This window comes from Aquila chrysaetos, chromosome 3 (assembly GCF_900496995.4).
Source record: "Aquila chrysaetos chrysaetos chromosome 3, bAquChr1.4, whole genome shotgun sequence".
NCBI classification, from domain to species: domain Eukaryota; kingdom Metazoa; phylum Chordata; class Aves; order Accipitriformes; family Accipitridae; genus Aquila; species Aquila chrysaetos.
In genome coordinates, this window is record NC_044006.1 from 5,181,362 (window position 1) to 5,197,738 (window position 16,377).

General features: G+C 39.9%; 1 protein-coding gene across 1 annotated transcript; it reads right to left on the bottom strand.

Moving 5' to 3' along the window:
- Nucleotides 1-452: 452 nt before the first annotated feature.
- Nucleotides 453-15,443, bottom strand: CDH26 (cadherin 26). Its single transcript, XM_030010687.2, has 16 exons — nucleotides 14,999-15,443; nucleotides 13,426-13,503; nucleotides 13,219-13,341; nucleotides 12,582-12,743; nucleotides 11,266-11,413; nucleotides 10,435-10,601; nucleotides 10,135-10,263; nucleotides 8,308-8,493; nucleotides 7,850-8,118; nucleotides 7,091-7,233; nucleotides 6,609-6,842; nucleotides 5,845-6,072; nucleotides 4,549-4,673; nucleotides 4,058-4,132; nucleotides 2,936-3,019; nucleotides 453-2,215 (listed from the first exon to the last, which is right to left on the bottom strand). The coding sequence occupies exons 1-16, from the start codon at nucleotides 15,029-15,031 to the stop codon at nucleotides 2,006-2,008; spliced, it is 2,394 nt and encodes a 797-aa protein (XP_029866547.1). The 5' UTR covers nucleotides 15,032-15,443; the 3' UTR covers nucleotides 453-2,005.
- Nucleotides 15,444-16,377: the final 934 nt, after the last annotated feature.

A 16,377-nucleotide genomic window follows, 5' to 3' on the forward strand; every position in this document is an offset into this window, starting at 1 on the left:
TCTGGTCAAAAGGAATGGCGTAAAAAGCTGCTGCAATGGCCAACATTATTGGTGAAAGGCAAAATATACATGGAGCACAATTGATAAATGCCATTCCTTTGTTTGCTGCAAGCTCTCTGTGTGACTGTGGTCAATGGAGGAGCTCTTTCAGCCTAAATTTCTGCTCTTTAAAGTGTAAACACTACATCTTTACCTCACAATGATGCTGGGAAGCTGTATTAGCTTAGTGTGTCTACGTCTTCGAAACTCTTGAAGGCACTGAAATAATGAATGTTACTAGCCATATAGGCACATTGTATATGATTGTAAGAACCTCCAGTGAACGTTCTGATTTGCTATACCACAGCTTTTCATTAAAACAGTTCTTTTTTTTTCATGCAAGAGAGAGACAACTTTTTCTGGCATTAGCAACTGTGGGTCTGATCACATTTAATGTTTTGGTGTTTGTAAGCATAGTGTGCTATAGACCCAACACAAGTTTACACAAACAGTAAACACACAGAATACTTTCATTATTAATCTTGCATAATTTTCAGAAGAAATAGAAAAACACAGCATAATTCTAATCTGACCAATACGGTTATAGTTTGCAATAAAAAAAGTCATCTTGGTTATTAGCAGTGCTGTTAAATCACTGGCCTCACTTGAAGTCTTCTATCTGGAGTTCTAAGTTAAGGACAGTTTACCAGAGTAGTGATTTCTTGTGTAAACAGATCTTGCTGCTGGCATTTAGGAAAACTTAGCTGCCTACCACTCAGCCAGATTCTTTAATCACACTTGACTGAAGTTTCCAGCCTTGAATTATCAGTTAATAACATCTGAGCAAAAGCATAATTTATTGTTTAAGTAAACTTTAAAACAGAAGAACAGTGCCTTAGATACCAGACTTAGTGCTTGCCTTAGGGAAAGCAATTCTTTTTTAGCACAGAATTGTAATAGAACAGAAGTAAGATTTGTGACTAATTCTACCTCTTATTGAATGTATAACTTACCTAATGGCAAAATACTTTCTTCTGAGCTATTCTTTCCTCATTCATGTATTGTAACACCAATAGCCATCATGCTATAACTGAGCATAGGTCAACTGCACACATTCAGACATGTACAAACCACAACGTTTAAAAATAAAGTATCTGTGGTTTCCACACAGGGAAATTTGATACCATACTTTCTTTATTATTTTGTCTGTCTTATCAATGGTGCTTGAGGAAACCCATGAATTTCCTCATCATGGTCACTTGTAGCTAATTCAGAGAAGGTAGTTATTTGAATGAAAGGAATAACCATACCTTGTCCTCTGTCAACAATTTCTTAGCATTTAGAGTATTATTTACAATAGTGTAATAATACTAACAGACACCAGATGCCAGCATAAGCATGCAAGCACTACAGTGCCTGTTTTACACTAAAAGGCAAAGATGGTGCAGATCTCTCAGGTCATTATGCGGTTTCAGTCACACTAAGAGTAGAAGTGCACTTTCTCTTCGATGTCTCACTGAAAACATATAGAAAATAGAAAAGAAAGTCATATAGAAATAAAAGATCTGATCATCAAGTCAGATCCACATGGCACTGTACTAAAGTTAATCTTGGATTTACCGGAGAAAGGACTGTATCGCTGGCCTAGCTGGTAATTGCCTTCTCTGTTCAGAACTGGCTTATTTCCATATGGAACTTTAACTGGAATTTCTAGCCTAGTAGATCTGGTTTTTTTCCTTTGCATACTAAATTGAGGATCCTTAATATCAGATCTTCTATTTGCATAAGTCTGCACAGAATATGCCAAAATCACTCCATCATCTCTGCAGAGTAGAGTGGACCTTCCAGACACGTCACGTTCTTGGCTGCAGGCATGCAGTGCAGGCAGGAAGAATAAAAGGCGAGGTACTCATGGTTCAAACACACTGCAACACTTTCAAGTGCAGATGGTTCTTTTTTTCTGAATTTGTCAGTGCTTCTGCCAGAAGCCTTTGCAACACCATAAAGTAGTCACAGACTTTTGAAATTAATTGAGTGATGGAAATCGCTTCTGACAGATTCCTTCCAGAGCAGAAAACTTTGGTCCCAGAGTGTCCAAAAAATCAACAGGCAAGTCCTCACTGCCAGTGGAGACAGAGCAGAAGGAGTTACTTCGCTCTAGTTCTCCTTCCTCAGCATATCTGCAAGGTTCATCGATGGCCCCATAATCTTCCAGTGTGTTTTGGAAATACAGTTTCTAAAGAAGGGAAGAAACAATGCAAATCATCATGGAAGATCCTACTGCCCTTTTGGAAATTAAAGGAATTCATAGTATGCAAATTAGGCAGGTAAGCCAGGAGTTTACAGTGATGAGTATGAGTCTTTCGCTGAAAAGGAAAAGTTTTACTGAAACTCTCAGCTGCATAAGCACCACAGCCTGAACTTCCCCTAGAGTACAAATGAGACAGAAAAGAGCATTTGATCTGTCCTGGACCAGACAGCTATCAAGTAAACATGAGCGCGTGGAGGCATGCAGTCTGGCCCAAGGAGGCATGGAGGGCAGGCCAGTCAATATGCAGCGGCCAGACAGGACATGGCAAAAGGAACTAGGATTTCCTTGATAGCATGGAAGTGAAAGAGCAGGCAACCAAACTTGAACCCTGAACAGCAAGAGAAAGCATTTTAGCCCCACCTCAGCGTCCTGAAGGATTTGTCACAGGTGACAGACCCCAGACTTGCAGTAACTGCTGGGTGATGCGCCAGAGGCAGCAAGAAGTCTAGGAGACAAGGCATTTTCAACAAGGAAGAGTCCTGAATGTTTCCCCATCAAATATATCCCTTGCTTTCGACTGTAATGCTTCTTAGATGTGGGCTGAGACAATAGATGAAGGCATAGCAGCTTTCCAGTTTTGCAAGCCTTTTTTCCTATTCTTACATGCCAGCTTGACAAAGGAGGGATTCAACATTCATTTCTTACCTGACCCAGTATTTTGTCCACTGTCTGTGTGATGCAATCAAGGTGTCTTATTTGGAATGTCTCGTAACTAGTGCACAGGCTATCCTGGAAGACAGACATAGTATCTCAGGTTTGACCAGCATAAAGTCACCTACTAACATTTCTTTCTGATACAAATAATTCCAATTATCTTTCTCTGTTACATCCATTTCTCTTGTGCTGTCTCCTCCAGTTACATTGCAGCTTTTTCTGTTCAAGTACTGTTTCTTCTTATGAGTACATGCTCCATATGTACATGCAGTCACCAACTGTAGGCTTTCTTAATAATCTCCAGTATTTAAATATGTTTCTTCCTCTAAATTTATTGGATTCCTTTTCATTAATGGCACCAAACATGACCTCAGAACTTTATAAAGTCTACCCACACAGGTAATCCTAGCTCCTAACTATGGTCTTAAGGATTGTGGAACTGGGTTCTCACATGCATAAAAAAAACTATTTTACATTTTCTTTGCCTGCTGTAAGACAGAGATTGTTCTTAGAGTCTCTTGGTGATCACTACATACTTATGAACAGAACACATGGCAGTCACCTACTGATGTAGACCAGAATTTCGTTCAGGCATTCTTTACAATAAAAATACACATCTGTTAGAGAATGCAGTACAAAAATCCACAGAACAAACTCAAAAGCCTTCAAACCCCCAGAAGTACATCTTCTGGTCTTAAAAATACTCATAAATCCTGTCCGCACTTTTATGATATGTTAAGTAGATGATGTTGACCAGCATGCTTTGGTAGATATCTGAATAATGATGGTTCCATTTCAGTTATGCCAAGAACTGAATAAAATCTTGTGCATATCAATTCAGGTACTGTGATAAGAATTTTGGGAGAAATTACACTTCCAAATATTTAGAACAATAACTAATGAAAAGAAGTGCCAGTCTCAAAAGCTGTTAGAAAAACATAAGTTCTCAACAGTATTTTAAATACCAGCTGAGTCTCCAACAAGTGACACTTATTTTCTCATTGAAGTATATTGCATTATTCTTCCCACTATTATTAATACCAAATCTCATTCTTGGGATTACAGTTTCTGTGGTATAAAAAAGGGCATTTACATAAGGAAACAGGCAGTTACCTCAGCAATCACTTCTTTTCCAGCCTCCACAGACACAGGTGGTAGAGCAGCATGAGCTGTAACATCCAGCTTAGCCTGAATGCAGGGAGAGGGATGGTATTAATAAGAAACTGAACTAGCCTGTGAAGTATGACACTTTTGCAGACTATTCCCTTTTTCACTTTCATTTACTTCCTTGTTGAAAACACTAGTATGTGCAGCGTGACAAGAGATGATGTGCCTCCTCATCTGTTAGATTCATCAGTAGGATGAGACACCTGGGAAGGTCCTGCTGATACTGAGAAATGGTAGAAGTGATAATAGTCTGTCCCCAGAGTAGCATTATCCAGTCCATGCAGAACACCACTCCCCAGATATGCTTAGTGGCAAAAAAAAAAGCTTTATTTTGCTCAATACAAAAACCAGAGGAAACGTAATAAAAGAGATTACTAGTACCAGATTCAGCCACACAACACTGGTGGGGTAATTGGAATATATGCTTTTGCACTTACTTGAGATAAAGACATTCTGCTCTCTCCATTATAGTTTATTAAAGTCTGTTCACCTTCTTGAGCTGGAACAATGGCTTTGCTTTTAGATCCCAGCATGTAAAACCGGCAAAGTAGAATACTGGAAACTGTTGAAACAAGAAAGGGAATGGTGAAATGGGCATTGTGAATAGATCTGTATGGCTCAATGCAGTGGGTTGGTGAGGTACCCAGCCTAGTTCCAAACGAGCTAACTTGGAAACCTCCAGCAATGTAGTTGTGCAGATGCAATGCTTGGCCTGGAGCAGTTAGCCTGCTTTAGAAAGCCAAGCGGTTATCTCCACAGAGCACTGCAGTGAGCAGGCAGACATACGAGATCACTCACAGGTAACCAGAGGAATAGTGGTCAGATAAACTATTAATTTTTGCTTCAGATAAACAATCAGTAGTTCATCTCTTCAGCAGTAACCAACATGAGCTGTTACAGAGGAAGCAGCTTTATAACAAGCAATTACTGAGTAGTGTAACCCTATGGGAGAAATTAATAACTTCCAGTTATCCAGTACATGGTTAATGTCAAAGAAGTGAAGTATTCAATTTCATTCAATGCAAACAAGAATATTTACTTTGTTGTACTAAAGTTCAGCTTAACAACACATTTACATTTGCCAGTCATCTTCTAGCCATAATGTAATCGTGATTTTCACAAGTAACAAGCTGAAAAATTCCACCTGTTAACAGTACATTGCTGTTTTTTCAGTTTAGATATTTTCTTTTTTCCTAGGTTACATACTTGTATTTATTGTTGTTCATACAATAGTATTCCATGCATCTAGGTTATCTTCCCTTTTTCAGTTCTCTATAATACAGTCCTCACCTTTTCACATCCCAAGCATGAGTGCAGGTAAGTTTCACTGATCTTTCTAGTGTCTTTTACCCTGTGTTGTCAGCCTTGGATACCACCTTCCTCTGCATTACACATTGTATCATAGTGCTTAGTAATTTGAAAGTTTTCTTGGCTATCGAAAAAAGATCTCTTCGGTTACTAGATGGAACTGGCAATGTCTTATGTTGGAAAACTAAGGTCTTCCTAAAATTTGAAGAGAGAACAGGTCATGGACCATGACATATGGATGGAAGCGCCATGAAGAGTGCAAGTGTTAACTGCTTGCCCCTTGACTACTCTCTAACACATTAAGGCAAATGGCCTTTCTTGTTAAGGCTGCTAGATTTTAGCACATGTTCATGAGCTGCAATTGCAATGAGATCCAATGGGCAGATGACAGATAACTTGCACGCGTAAGTTAGGAGGTTACTTACCCAGTAGTAATAAGAAAGCCATCAGTATTATAGCAATGGCACCACCTCCAAATCTCACTGCTGCTTGTGGAAGTGGTGAATCTTTACATGTATGTCCATCTGGGCAAAAGCAGAGCCTAACATGTTGATTCTGCCTTGTAGAAAATCCTTGCCTGTCCTGAATAAAGACGGGCACCAAGTAGCTACCTTGTGGAATGCTTCTTAGCATTAAAAGTTCAACTGACTCCCCTAAAAAGAAGACAAGCAAATTATTTTAAGACTCATAGAAAGAAGCGTGATATTCTACAGTCCCTTCTATTGATAATCAAGGGGAAACTTGTTTGCACCCCAATTACAAATACTTTTTCCAGCCTTAATGCACCATAGTTAATACGACAAAATGACATCCCACTTTATGACCTTGCTGAGCCTTCTGGGCAAAGAGATCTGTCCCAGTCTTGCTGCATTCTGGCACAGATGCACTGAAAACCTCTAGAATTCATTAGGTAGTTAATCAAATGCAGAAGTGGTTCCTCAGCTGTCTTATTCCCCTTTCTGCAATTTGAGCACATGGCTTCTGGTCCTGTCCTCAGCAGAGATGAAGAACAATGTAACTTTTTTTAAAATTGCAGTAACTTTATATTTTGAAAGCTGTACTTCCACATCCCTTCAGTTTCATTGAGACTAATCAGTACCAAACCATGAAGGTAACGGACAGTGAAATAACTAGAGGGCACATAACTGACAATAAACTTCTCATGAAGGACATGAAAGGAAGAGCTCACCAAAGTTCCTTCCTAATTTCCAGTTATGCTTCACATCTTCAGAGTCCTCAGCCAGCTCAAATGTAAATGGCCCAGAATGTGAATGGACCGGAGCAGACTTAGCTTTCATAATGAGAGGCATCCCTTCTTTTTTGTCACACACATCTAAAGAAGGAGCCACTAATGTTGGCATATGATCATTAATGTCAGACAAGTAAAGCAGGATGGTGCCAGTACCAGTCTGTGGTGGAATACCTAGACAGGAGCAAAAGAAACAGAAAAACACTCACAACTGGGTTATGAGTCCATTGGCACAAAGCCTGTCCATTGGCAGGATCTCAGGTTTATCCTACTAGTCACACATAACAAGTTTTAAACCTTAGGGTGTTCTGCATTACTATTCTCCACTTAGATCCTTAGTCTTGCTATCATTTTATATCTAACACGCACCTCATCTCAAACAGTCCAAATACTGCTTGACTATTTTTTGAATAGCTACTTACCATGATCAATAGCATGAACAATAATGGTGTACAGGCTGTTGTTCACATGAGGGGATTCTTGATCAAATTCTTTTGCCACAGTAAGAACTCCAGAATTCTCATCCACCCTCAGCCAACCATTTGGGTCATGGGCTAGTTCATATCTTTAAAAGAAAGGTAAAAGTTACAAGTTACAATCTTGAATGGATTTTGAAGAATAGAAAATTGCTACTGCATCTTTCTTTGTCCTTTTGAGCTCTGTAAGTATTTTTACTTGTTAGTGATGCTTACTTCTGTTAACTCTATGACAAGCTGTGTGTTTTAACACAGCCAGCAAACAGTTTCCCATACAAGTCCCCATACCTTGTACAGGCCCATAAAAACTGTTCCTAGGGGCTAAGAAAGTATCTAATTTCCTTGACAGATTACCATTCCTACAGCCAAGCATACCTTAGTCCTTTCTATGGCATCAAAATTTTGTCGTCAAAAGTAAAATATAAATAATGCAACCTCGTTTTAGGCAAAACTGTTTTGAAAACAGCAGAAACATTGAGCAACCAAGAACTGACTGCACCTTTAAATTGTATCTTACAGAGCCAGTTATGGGGATCTGCAATATCATCAATAGTAAACCTGCACCTCTAATGTATATCTTCATATAACTGTAAATATATACGTGTATGTATATTCATATATGTACATATACCAAATTAAACTCAAAAACATCTTCATATTCCTAAGCTATTTCTTATTCTTAGAGTTAGAAGCATCTCCACTTACTTTATCTTATTTGGCACATCATCTGGATATGTGGCAGGATACCTTCTAAATACTTTCCCAGGCTTCATTGAATCTTCTCTTTGGACAGTAAGTGTAGGAGGATGAAACCTAGGAGCATGTTGTGACTCTAAGACCTTGATGTTCACAGTTGTACTCATGGATTCTAGGCCTGAGATCATCACAGTGCCATTTTTACACAAAAAGAAAGGTTCTTCATTTGATACAGAAATGACAAGTTTCATCTCAGAGTCATCTTCATAGCTGAGAGGCTGAAAACCCCAGACAAAAGTCTGATTAGCAGTTATAACCTTTGGTTTGGCAGGCACATCTATATACCTGGAACTCAGAGGTGAGCTGAGTTCATGGAACTCAGCTAAGATGCTAAGCTATCAGTCTTGTAATCAGACTGCCCACGCTACACATTGCCATGCTGTAGCTCATCTATTACTGCTCCTTACCTTGATAACGCTCAAAATGCCTTCATTTGTGTCTGGATCCGTCTCAATGGTGAACTGTTCCTTCTCATTGCCTTTCATTACTCTGTATTTTGCTCTCCAAGCTGGAGTGTTGGGAGAGTCTTTATCTTCCACTTGGAGCCGTAATACAGCTGGATGTTCTTGACCTGCTGAAACCTGTAGCTGGTACTGGGAGGGGAAAGGAAAGAAATAAGGACTATTTCTATTCTTCAAGAGGAAGAAGCTTGTTAGACAGTTCTGAGCCAGACCTCCACCACCAGACCATGTGGAGCTACATTCTGCACACACTGTCATTGTCTGCGGTGGTTCATGCGTCCCCACTCAGTGACAGAGAACCCCTGTGGGACTTACAGAACTAATTTTCCTCCAACACATTCCCACTGACTTCATAAAGAACTTATTACTAAACCTGATCTTCATCTAAAACCAGGAGACTACTCATCTCTCCTACTACTGACTGTAGTAATAGGCCCCTAAATGCCACTAGGGCTTTTCATCCAGGATTGTCTTCTGCCATGTAGAAGAGATTGGTGCATACAGGCTTAGGCCAGAACTAGTCTGCAGATGTTACATACCTGACCTTGTATAAAGCAAGTATGTGTGAGATTTTAGGTAATTTCTTCACAGTGGTTTAAGTTTTTGATGGTGCAATGTAGTCACCAGCATGCCTAACCAGCACTCCAAAGACAGGCTAAGAAATGCCAATTAAATCACCTAAGGCAGAAATATGTTTTAAAACATGACATGGTAATAAAATGCAATTTGTTTGTGTTTATTTTCCTCATGTAAGTTGGTCACTGGTTGAGATCCGAAAATTCAGACTCTTGCCTTCTCATATGTAAACAATACTGCTCTTGCATCACAGCTTTTAAAAATGCTGTGAAGAATAATATATGTACTCAGAGGGAACAAATCACAGCTGTGAGAAGGCTCAGAATTTTACTAGACTGGAGTTAATGATAATGAAGCTCAGATTTCCTGTATAAACCTGTTTTGGCAGATTATCTATTATCTGTGGCTTTTGCTTTACCCATTAAATTGTCTTTATCTCAACCCACCAGTTTCCTCATTTTTACCTTTCCAATTCTCTCCCACACCCCACCGCAGGGGAGTGAGCCAGCGGCTGTGTGCTGTTTAGCTGCCAGTCAGGGTTAAACCACAACAATGTGTCAACATGCAAATTACAAAAACAGTCTTTCTGGGACCTGAGCTATTAATGGGACCAGGGCCTGAAAATGGATAGCTCTTATCTGAACTAAGTGTAGCTGTCTACCCATTCACAGTTTTTAACTCCTCAGAGCCCTCTTCCTGCCAGCAAGCTCAGTTGCTCCCATTCATACAGCAAATGCTTTACAAGCAGCCTCACAGAATATGCCAGCAGAAGCATTGCTACCACACCTAACTGCCCCACTAAGATGTACTGAGTTTGTAGGCAGGCAGGTTTTGGGCCATTGAGGTCTTCACAGATCAAAACTAGGATCTTTCAAGAGTAGATTGTAATCAGCACCTTAGCTTCTCAGATGTTAGAATAAGCTAGTCTGTCAGCATCCTTACACTAATAGCGAGACGAAAACCTTCTAGTGCTGTACACAGAAAACTAACAAAGTTTATCACTGTCAATAGTCAAGCATTCTCTTACTGTCCACATTTTTAAGACGTATTTCTTCTAACACATAAAGCTCATTTGCACATGTTTTGGCCTGATTCCGCATCTGAGGGTTCCCATTTCCACTGCTGAGTGTATTTAGTAGTTTGAAGGACTGAACTATATTTAGAAAGGTTCAGTAAAGTTATAATGTTTTTCCTTACATTATCACTAGTAAATACAGGGAGGTGGTTGTTTGCGTCTTCAACCACTACATTCACTGTTGCAGTAGATGACAGCTGGGGTGTTCCATGGTCACTGGCTTTAATCAGAAGTTTGAAAGAGTCGGCAGTCTGAAAAACAGAAGAAAGGAAGCTCCAAACTCAGTTCAGAAGCAGTTCCTGTATTTTGCCAGTCGCAGCTACAAAGCTGGATGTGAGACTGTCCTTTCCCTTATACCTAGTTAACATGTAGTGAACATGTATCACGCATTAAATGATAAGAAGCTGCCATATGTACATCACCTTATAATCCAGGCATCCTGACAGAAGTATTGATCCTGTGGTAGGATCAATATTAAACATGAATCCATCTGGAAGGGGCATTTGCATACTTAGAGAATAGGACACCTGAGAATTCACAGTGCCTTCTTCATCTTTGTCCAAGGCAGTAACTTGGAAAACTGGCTCATCTAGGATGAAGAATTGAGACATTAACAGAAGTGTTTAGTCTCGACATGGAGTTTCTCAGGCCTGTCTGCAGGCTCTTGAACACCCAAGTCCTAAGAAAATCTTTAACTTCTCCTGTGGCTATGGTTATCCCTGCAAAGACTCTGGCCACCACCTCATTTGGGTGGCAAATCTGCCTAAAGTACCGTTAGACAATAGAGTTACTACAATTCTGAATTTACTTTATCAAAAACATTCACTATTTATGCCAGCTCTCAGCCAGCTCCTGAGGAGTTGGCACGATGCCCATGTGTCTACACACCCAGATGAAGTCTTATTTCTAAACCAGTGTGTCTGACCACCTTCTGTGAAGCAGCGTGCATTTGCAGGTTCCAGATCCACAGTTCAGATTAGTCTGCTAAAGTCTTGGCTTGTAGTTAAGAAATATCTTAGGAGTTTTTCCAGAATGTCTCCAACATCATGCTAATGTACATTGAGGTTAATCAGACGAGAAGTCAAGAGGTAGGAAACAGTCCTTCACAGGAAATAGTCCCTAAACCCATGAGTGTTTAAGTAAAACCCAGGGAGAAAAACAAATGTAGTAAGGAAGGAAAAAGAAAGACAATGGAATTAAAAGAGAGCAGTCATACACAAACCAGTAGTGTCCCTTGTTTGGATGGCACTTACCTTTATTGTGGTTCTCTCTTATTGTAATGTTGTATTCCTCCTTGAGAAACTCAGGTGCGTTGTCATTAATATCTTTAACGTTTATCTTGAAAAATAAAGGGTGGTCCAATGGTTCACCAGTTTTTCTATACACAATATCGAAACGTATCTAAATGAGTAGCAACACAGATATCAGAATGGAATGAATGGTATCATTTAGATATCAGAATGGAACAAAAAACTTTCAATTTTGAAGCTTCTTCAGTCATATTTGGCTAGCATTTGGCTTTGAGTTGCATCACTAAGTCATTATTTCAGCTTTCAAAGGTAGTAGATTGATAATGGTCATCCTGTGCATTAAACAATACTTTAGAAAAAATCAGTACCTGGATCTGGATTATTTGAAATGACTGCCTAATATAAAATACATAAATATCTTTGGGGCCAGACAAAAGAATGCTTTCACATGTGCTTCCCGATTCTAAAGTATTTATTGAAGTAGTACATTCAGTTTTCTCTAGCCGCATTTCTTTGATGTTTTGGCTCCATATCCATGCATGTGCAGGGGATTCGATTCTGAATGCTGAGTTCTCCTTTGCTACACTTATTTCTGCTTTAAGCCAAGCCCAGAGTGCCTGCTGCGGAACAGCCATGTGTCCAGTGAGGGGGAATAGAAAGCTCTCAAAAATTTATCTTTTCATTATGGAAGGCAAGACCTTGCACAGAAAGCCACATGGAATTGGGTACAGTTAATACGCAGAGACACAAATAGAAATCATCACAGAATAAACATAAGGAGACCACAATTGAATATTTTTAGCAAGAGGAAAACAAACCCACACTCACATATTTCATTCATACACTTGTTATCACATTTCTTTCATGACACTTACTGCTTATGAGCACTTTTCTGCTTTTTAAGGAGAAACATATACTTACTCTTACGTAAAGTTACAGTAATACAGTATTATCTATTTTTTTTGTAATGCATAACTATTTGCTTCCATTCTCTTGATTATAGGAGTTCTTGAGTTTTTTTCATTTTTTAGATTATGATCAAGGGTAATACCAAAAAGAAGACAGAAAAAAAGTGTAAAGATATTTGTGGAAATCCAAACATGCCACAAAGATTTATAATGAATAGTGATGTGGAAGTTACCTACGGGTCTCTGCTGAGACAATCATCTTAGCATTTACTTAGAGGTTCAAAATAAGGAGATCATGAAAATAAACACTTAAAATTCTTATAGGTGTGTCTCATTCTTGTGAAGCATTTAGCCATGAGAAAGCAATTAATATTTGCAAACAGTTTTAAGTATTTTTTTAAAGTGCATTACCTGAAAAGTTGGGGTCTTTTCTCTGTCAATGCTACGATGCACATACACATGTCCATTTGCATCATCTTCTATAGAAAACAGTCCAAGCTCTGGAGATTCATCTACTCCAGGTCCACTCATTAAATATTTTACTGATGTTTTAAGTGATTTGTTAATGAACAGCTTTTGAAAAGAGAAGTAGCACAATGCAGTGTGAGTAGGGAAGATGGAACAGAAATAAAAAGACTTCAGACCAATTCTCTTCCTGCCCACCTTCTTTTTGCAGATGGGGCCTTGCTTGCAGGCTTGGTCTCAGCCAACTCAACAGCTTTCTGGGTTGCAGCATCACAACTCTCTGCACAATGTGCAGGTACACAGCCCTGTGCAATGACTCTCTTATCTCTCCTACTCTATAGTCTTCTTTCCCCTGAGTGTGCCTACAGCTGCCCATAGAAAGGAGCAGTATATCCCCCACACCACAAAATTCTACCCAACTCTGTGTAAATAAGACAACTTTGAACAAGTAAGTTTTTTAAAAAGTTGCTGTTCGATGCACAATTCTTGACCTCTCCTACCTTTGGTATTTTATTTTACAATCTGTTGTGATGAGTACTTTACTGAGGTTCAGGAAGAACTTTTAGTAACAGGTTGTTTGTACCTGTCCAGCATATTTTGGGAATGGTCCTTTGTCCTCCTCTTGAACGTCAATCGTGGTGATAACCCAGGTCCTTTTTGTACGCTGTAGAGGACGTAGACTGTCTAACTGATAAGAATCTATCCACTATTGGATAAAGAAGTGTATTTAGTGTCACAGTTTACATATTAACAGTTGTATATCTGTTATTACATAATATTGACAACAAACCTGAATACTCTTCTTTCGGATGGCTTGTCTTAAACTGAAATTTTCAATTTCATGAGAAAAACTGTTGGCAGCAGTAATCTTGTGGGAAAAAAAAAAGATGATTATTGGAAGTGTGGTTAACTGGAAACCATTGATATGCTGTCTAGGAGCAATTTGTCTTCACAGAAACATATTGATCCAGTTTTGACAGCATTGCATTAAATTGTATCTAACCCTGGAAACTCCACAAATATCATCCATCTTATTCCAAATGAATTTGCATGAGAGCTTGGATACTAATTTCCCTGGTCAGGTGATGCCAGTCCCAGAAACGTGCAGACACTGCATCTAACAATCCCTGGTATTATCTCTATGGCTTTTCTCAAACCAAGTATCTCCAATTTTTAAAACATTCATCTCTGTCTCTCTGTGTCTAGTGCGTCTTTAGAAGTTGTCTGGTATTGACAGGACATAAACGTACTACTGGAAAAAACTTAAGTGTGGGGAATATTTCAGGTTCTCAGAAACTCTGTTATGTGACTCTAAGTGTTCCAAACATAGCTGATTTACCAGAAGATGAACACTGGCCCAAAGTCTCCAATCCCGATGCGTAAAATAAATTATTGAGAATGGTAACTGCACCCTAATTGGCAGGATTTGCCCTTTTATGAGTACAGGCTTCCTGCACTGGCTTCAAACACTGCTTTTTACTTGAAATCTTTCACCACAAAGGAGTATGAGAGTACTCAAATTACACTATTGCCATTAGCTCACGGGTAACTTGTACACATTCCTCCTAGTTTTCACCACTTTCGTTGGAAAGCTTGAGGTTTTATGACCCATTCCATCAAATGTTTCCAGCGGCATTTAAACAATGAAACAGCTCCTCCTGCCTAGACTTGGGCAAAGGTCGGGACTTTACCCCATGACCTTTTTCTGAAGAAAGAAAATAAAGTTGCCAAGGTTATAAATTTGCGAAGCAATCGCTGTTCACCAGTAATGCCTCGGAGCTACTCTGTAAAGCTGTTGTATAACCCAAGGAAAAACCTCCGTGATGTAAAAACAGCAAGCAAGGCTTTAACCTGGCATTTGTATGTAGTATCTATTAGCTTTGTTCCATGTTCAGCTCTGCTGGACCTCCCAAACAAGCTGCTTTCCCGTTTGTGTATGGGTAGCCCCTTTTAATTATACTGGAAGCTTTGTGTATTTTATGGCTTCCACACTCCTCCATGTGCACCAGGTGTGCAGCAACGGCTCAGGCTACTGCTGTACCCATTCCAGCCATGGTCACTGCTGAACCCAGTTCAGGACCACGAACCCCCCAGAAACATTCATGGAAATGCCCCTGAATTACCGTGGGGGGTCATTAATCCAGCAAGGTCAACACTAGGCACCAGTGTGCTCTGCCAGGCATGAACGCCCTGCTATCCCTAGCAGGAGGAGCGGAGGAAACCCCCTTCCAGGAGACCTGAGCCCGGTACCCGGGGACGGAGGAGCCATCCCTCCTTGGAGGCCAGAAGACGAACGATGCCCACTCCGTACGGCCGGAGCCGGGAGGGGAGCTCCATGCCCGCAGCCCCCGCAGTCCACTTACCTGCAGGAGAAACAGCACAGCCAGTAGCTCCATGGGATGTGGGACGCGGAGCGGGGACGCGGAACCTGGGAAGGTCCCACCGGGAGCTCGGGGCAGTGGCAGCAGTCCCCGCACTCAGTTGCAGCTGAGCTTTTTCCTTGGGAGTTTGTACGGCGGCTTATTGCTGGCCCAGTTTTTTTGACGAAGTACTTACCTGTGGTTTCACTGGCGTTTGAGCTGTCCCAGAGGACAAGCGAATATTTCTGCCTCGTCACACAAAATTAAAAAAAAAAAAAAAGAACTGTTGATTCTGTAATACTGAAATGACTTTGAGCAAAGCTCAGTCCTCCTTTGGTGGTTTTCTCAGTCGGTTGGCAACCGCCACATCCGGTATTGCGCAAAACAAGGGTGCCGTTACCGCAGGTTTATGACCATTATACAGCCAGAATAAAACATGTGGCTTTTCTTGACAGTTACTTGGAAGTGCCATTTCCTAATCACTTCACGGTTGTTTGCAAAAATGCAAACACGCAACTTTGTATTTCATGGGAACTATTTTTATCTGCCGTGCCCAAGAGTGCTGCTTTTATATTACTTCAGCCTATGAACCAAGAAAAAGTCCTGTAAAAGGTTACTTGAAAGCTGATATAAACAACACTAGATTGTCCTGTTCAACCCAAAAGCCATTAAGCATGCACTTGTATACCTGAAGCTGAACTTCCCACCCAGCTTCTGAGAAATACTTTAAATAGAACTACACAAAGAAGCAGGAAATAAAAAATTAAGTTTTGTAAAACTGTGTAAATAGAAGACTGAGTGGCAGAGAGTATGGGGAAGGTCCTGACTTCTGTGAAAACAACTTTTACAGCATTTTCCATTCTCCTGTATTGCTTTTACTGGGATAAGGAGGTTTATTCTTTTTTAGAACTGGAAAATAATTAATTTAGTGTTCTGAAAGTTGCGAAAGGAAGACTTGGGGAAGAACTGATCTGCTCAGGGGAGAAGAAAAGCAATACATCATGTCAAATAGGCCACAATGTTTTAAGTAACAGTGAGTGTGAGGAGGAAGGTAGGCAGATGATCTTCTGAGATTCACTATTAACAGGACAAAATAACAGTAACAGGCTTACACAGCAGCACAGGATAGGACAGTTTAGACATCAGGAAAACCTCAAATTGCCAGAACATTCTGATTGCAAAATTCTTGTGTGGTATCTCACAGAGTTTTGTAATGCTTAATATAAAGATTACAAATATAAAGATTTTTAGCAATAGGAATTGCCATTTTTTCCCCTTTGAATCTCTCTCCCTTCATTTTCCTCTTGATCAGTCTCAGCTGAACATACGAACATGCTGTGTGAAATTAAACTAAACATACTTATTCGTGTATACTAGCAACA

Bases quoted from the DNA above. Each gene is read 5' to 3' on its own strand.
- CDH26 (XM_030010687.2), bottom strand. From the start codon at position 15,031: ATGGAGCTACTGGCTGTGCTGTTTCTCCTGCAG. The intron at 12,744-13,218 runs GTACAAACAACC...TCTTTTCAAAAG, and splicing joins TCCCAAAATATGCTGGACAG to CTGTTCATTAACAAATCACT. The intron at 10,264-10,434 runs GTGATGTACATA...TCTGTTTTTCAG, and splicing joins CAGGATGCCTGGATTATAAG to ACTGCCGACTCTTTCAAACT.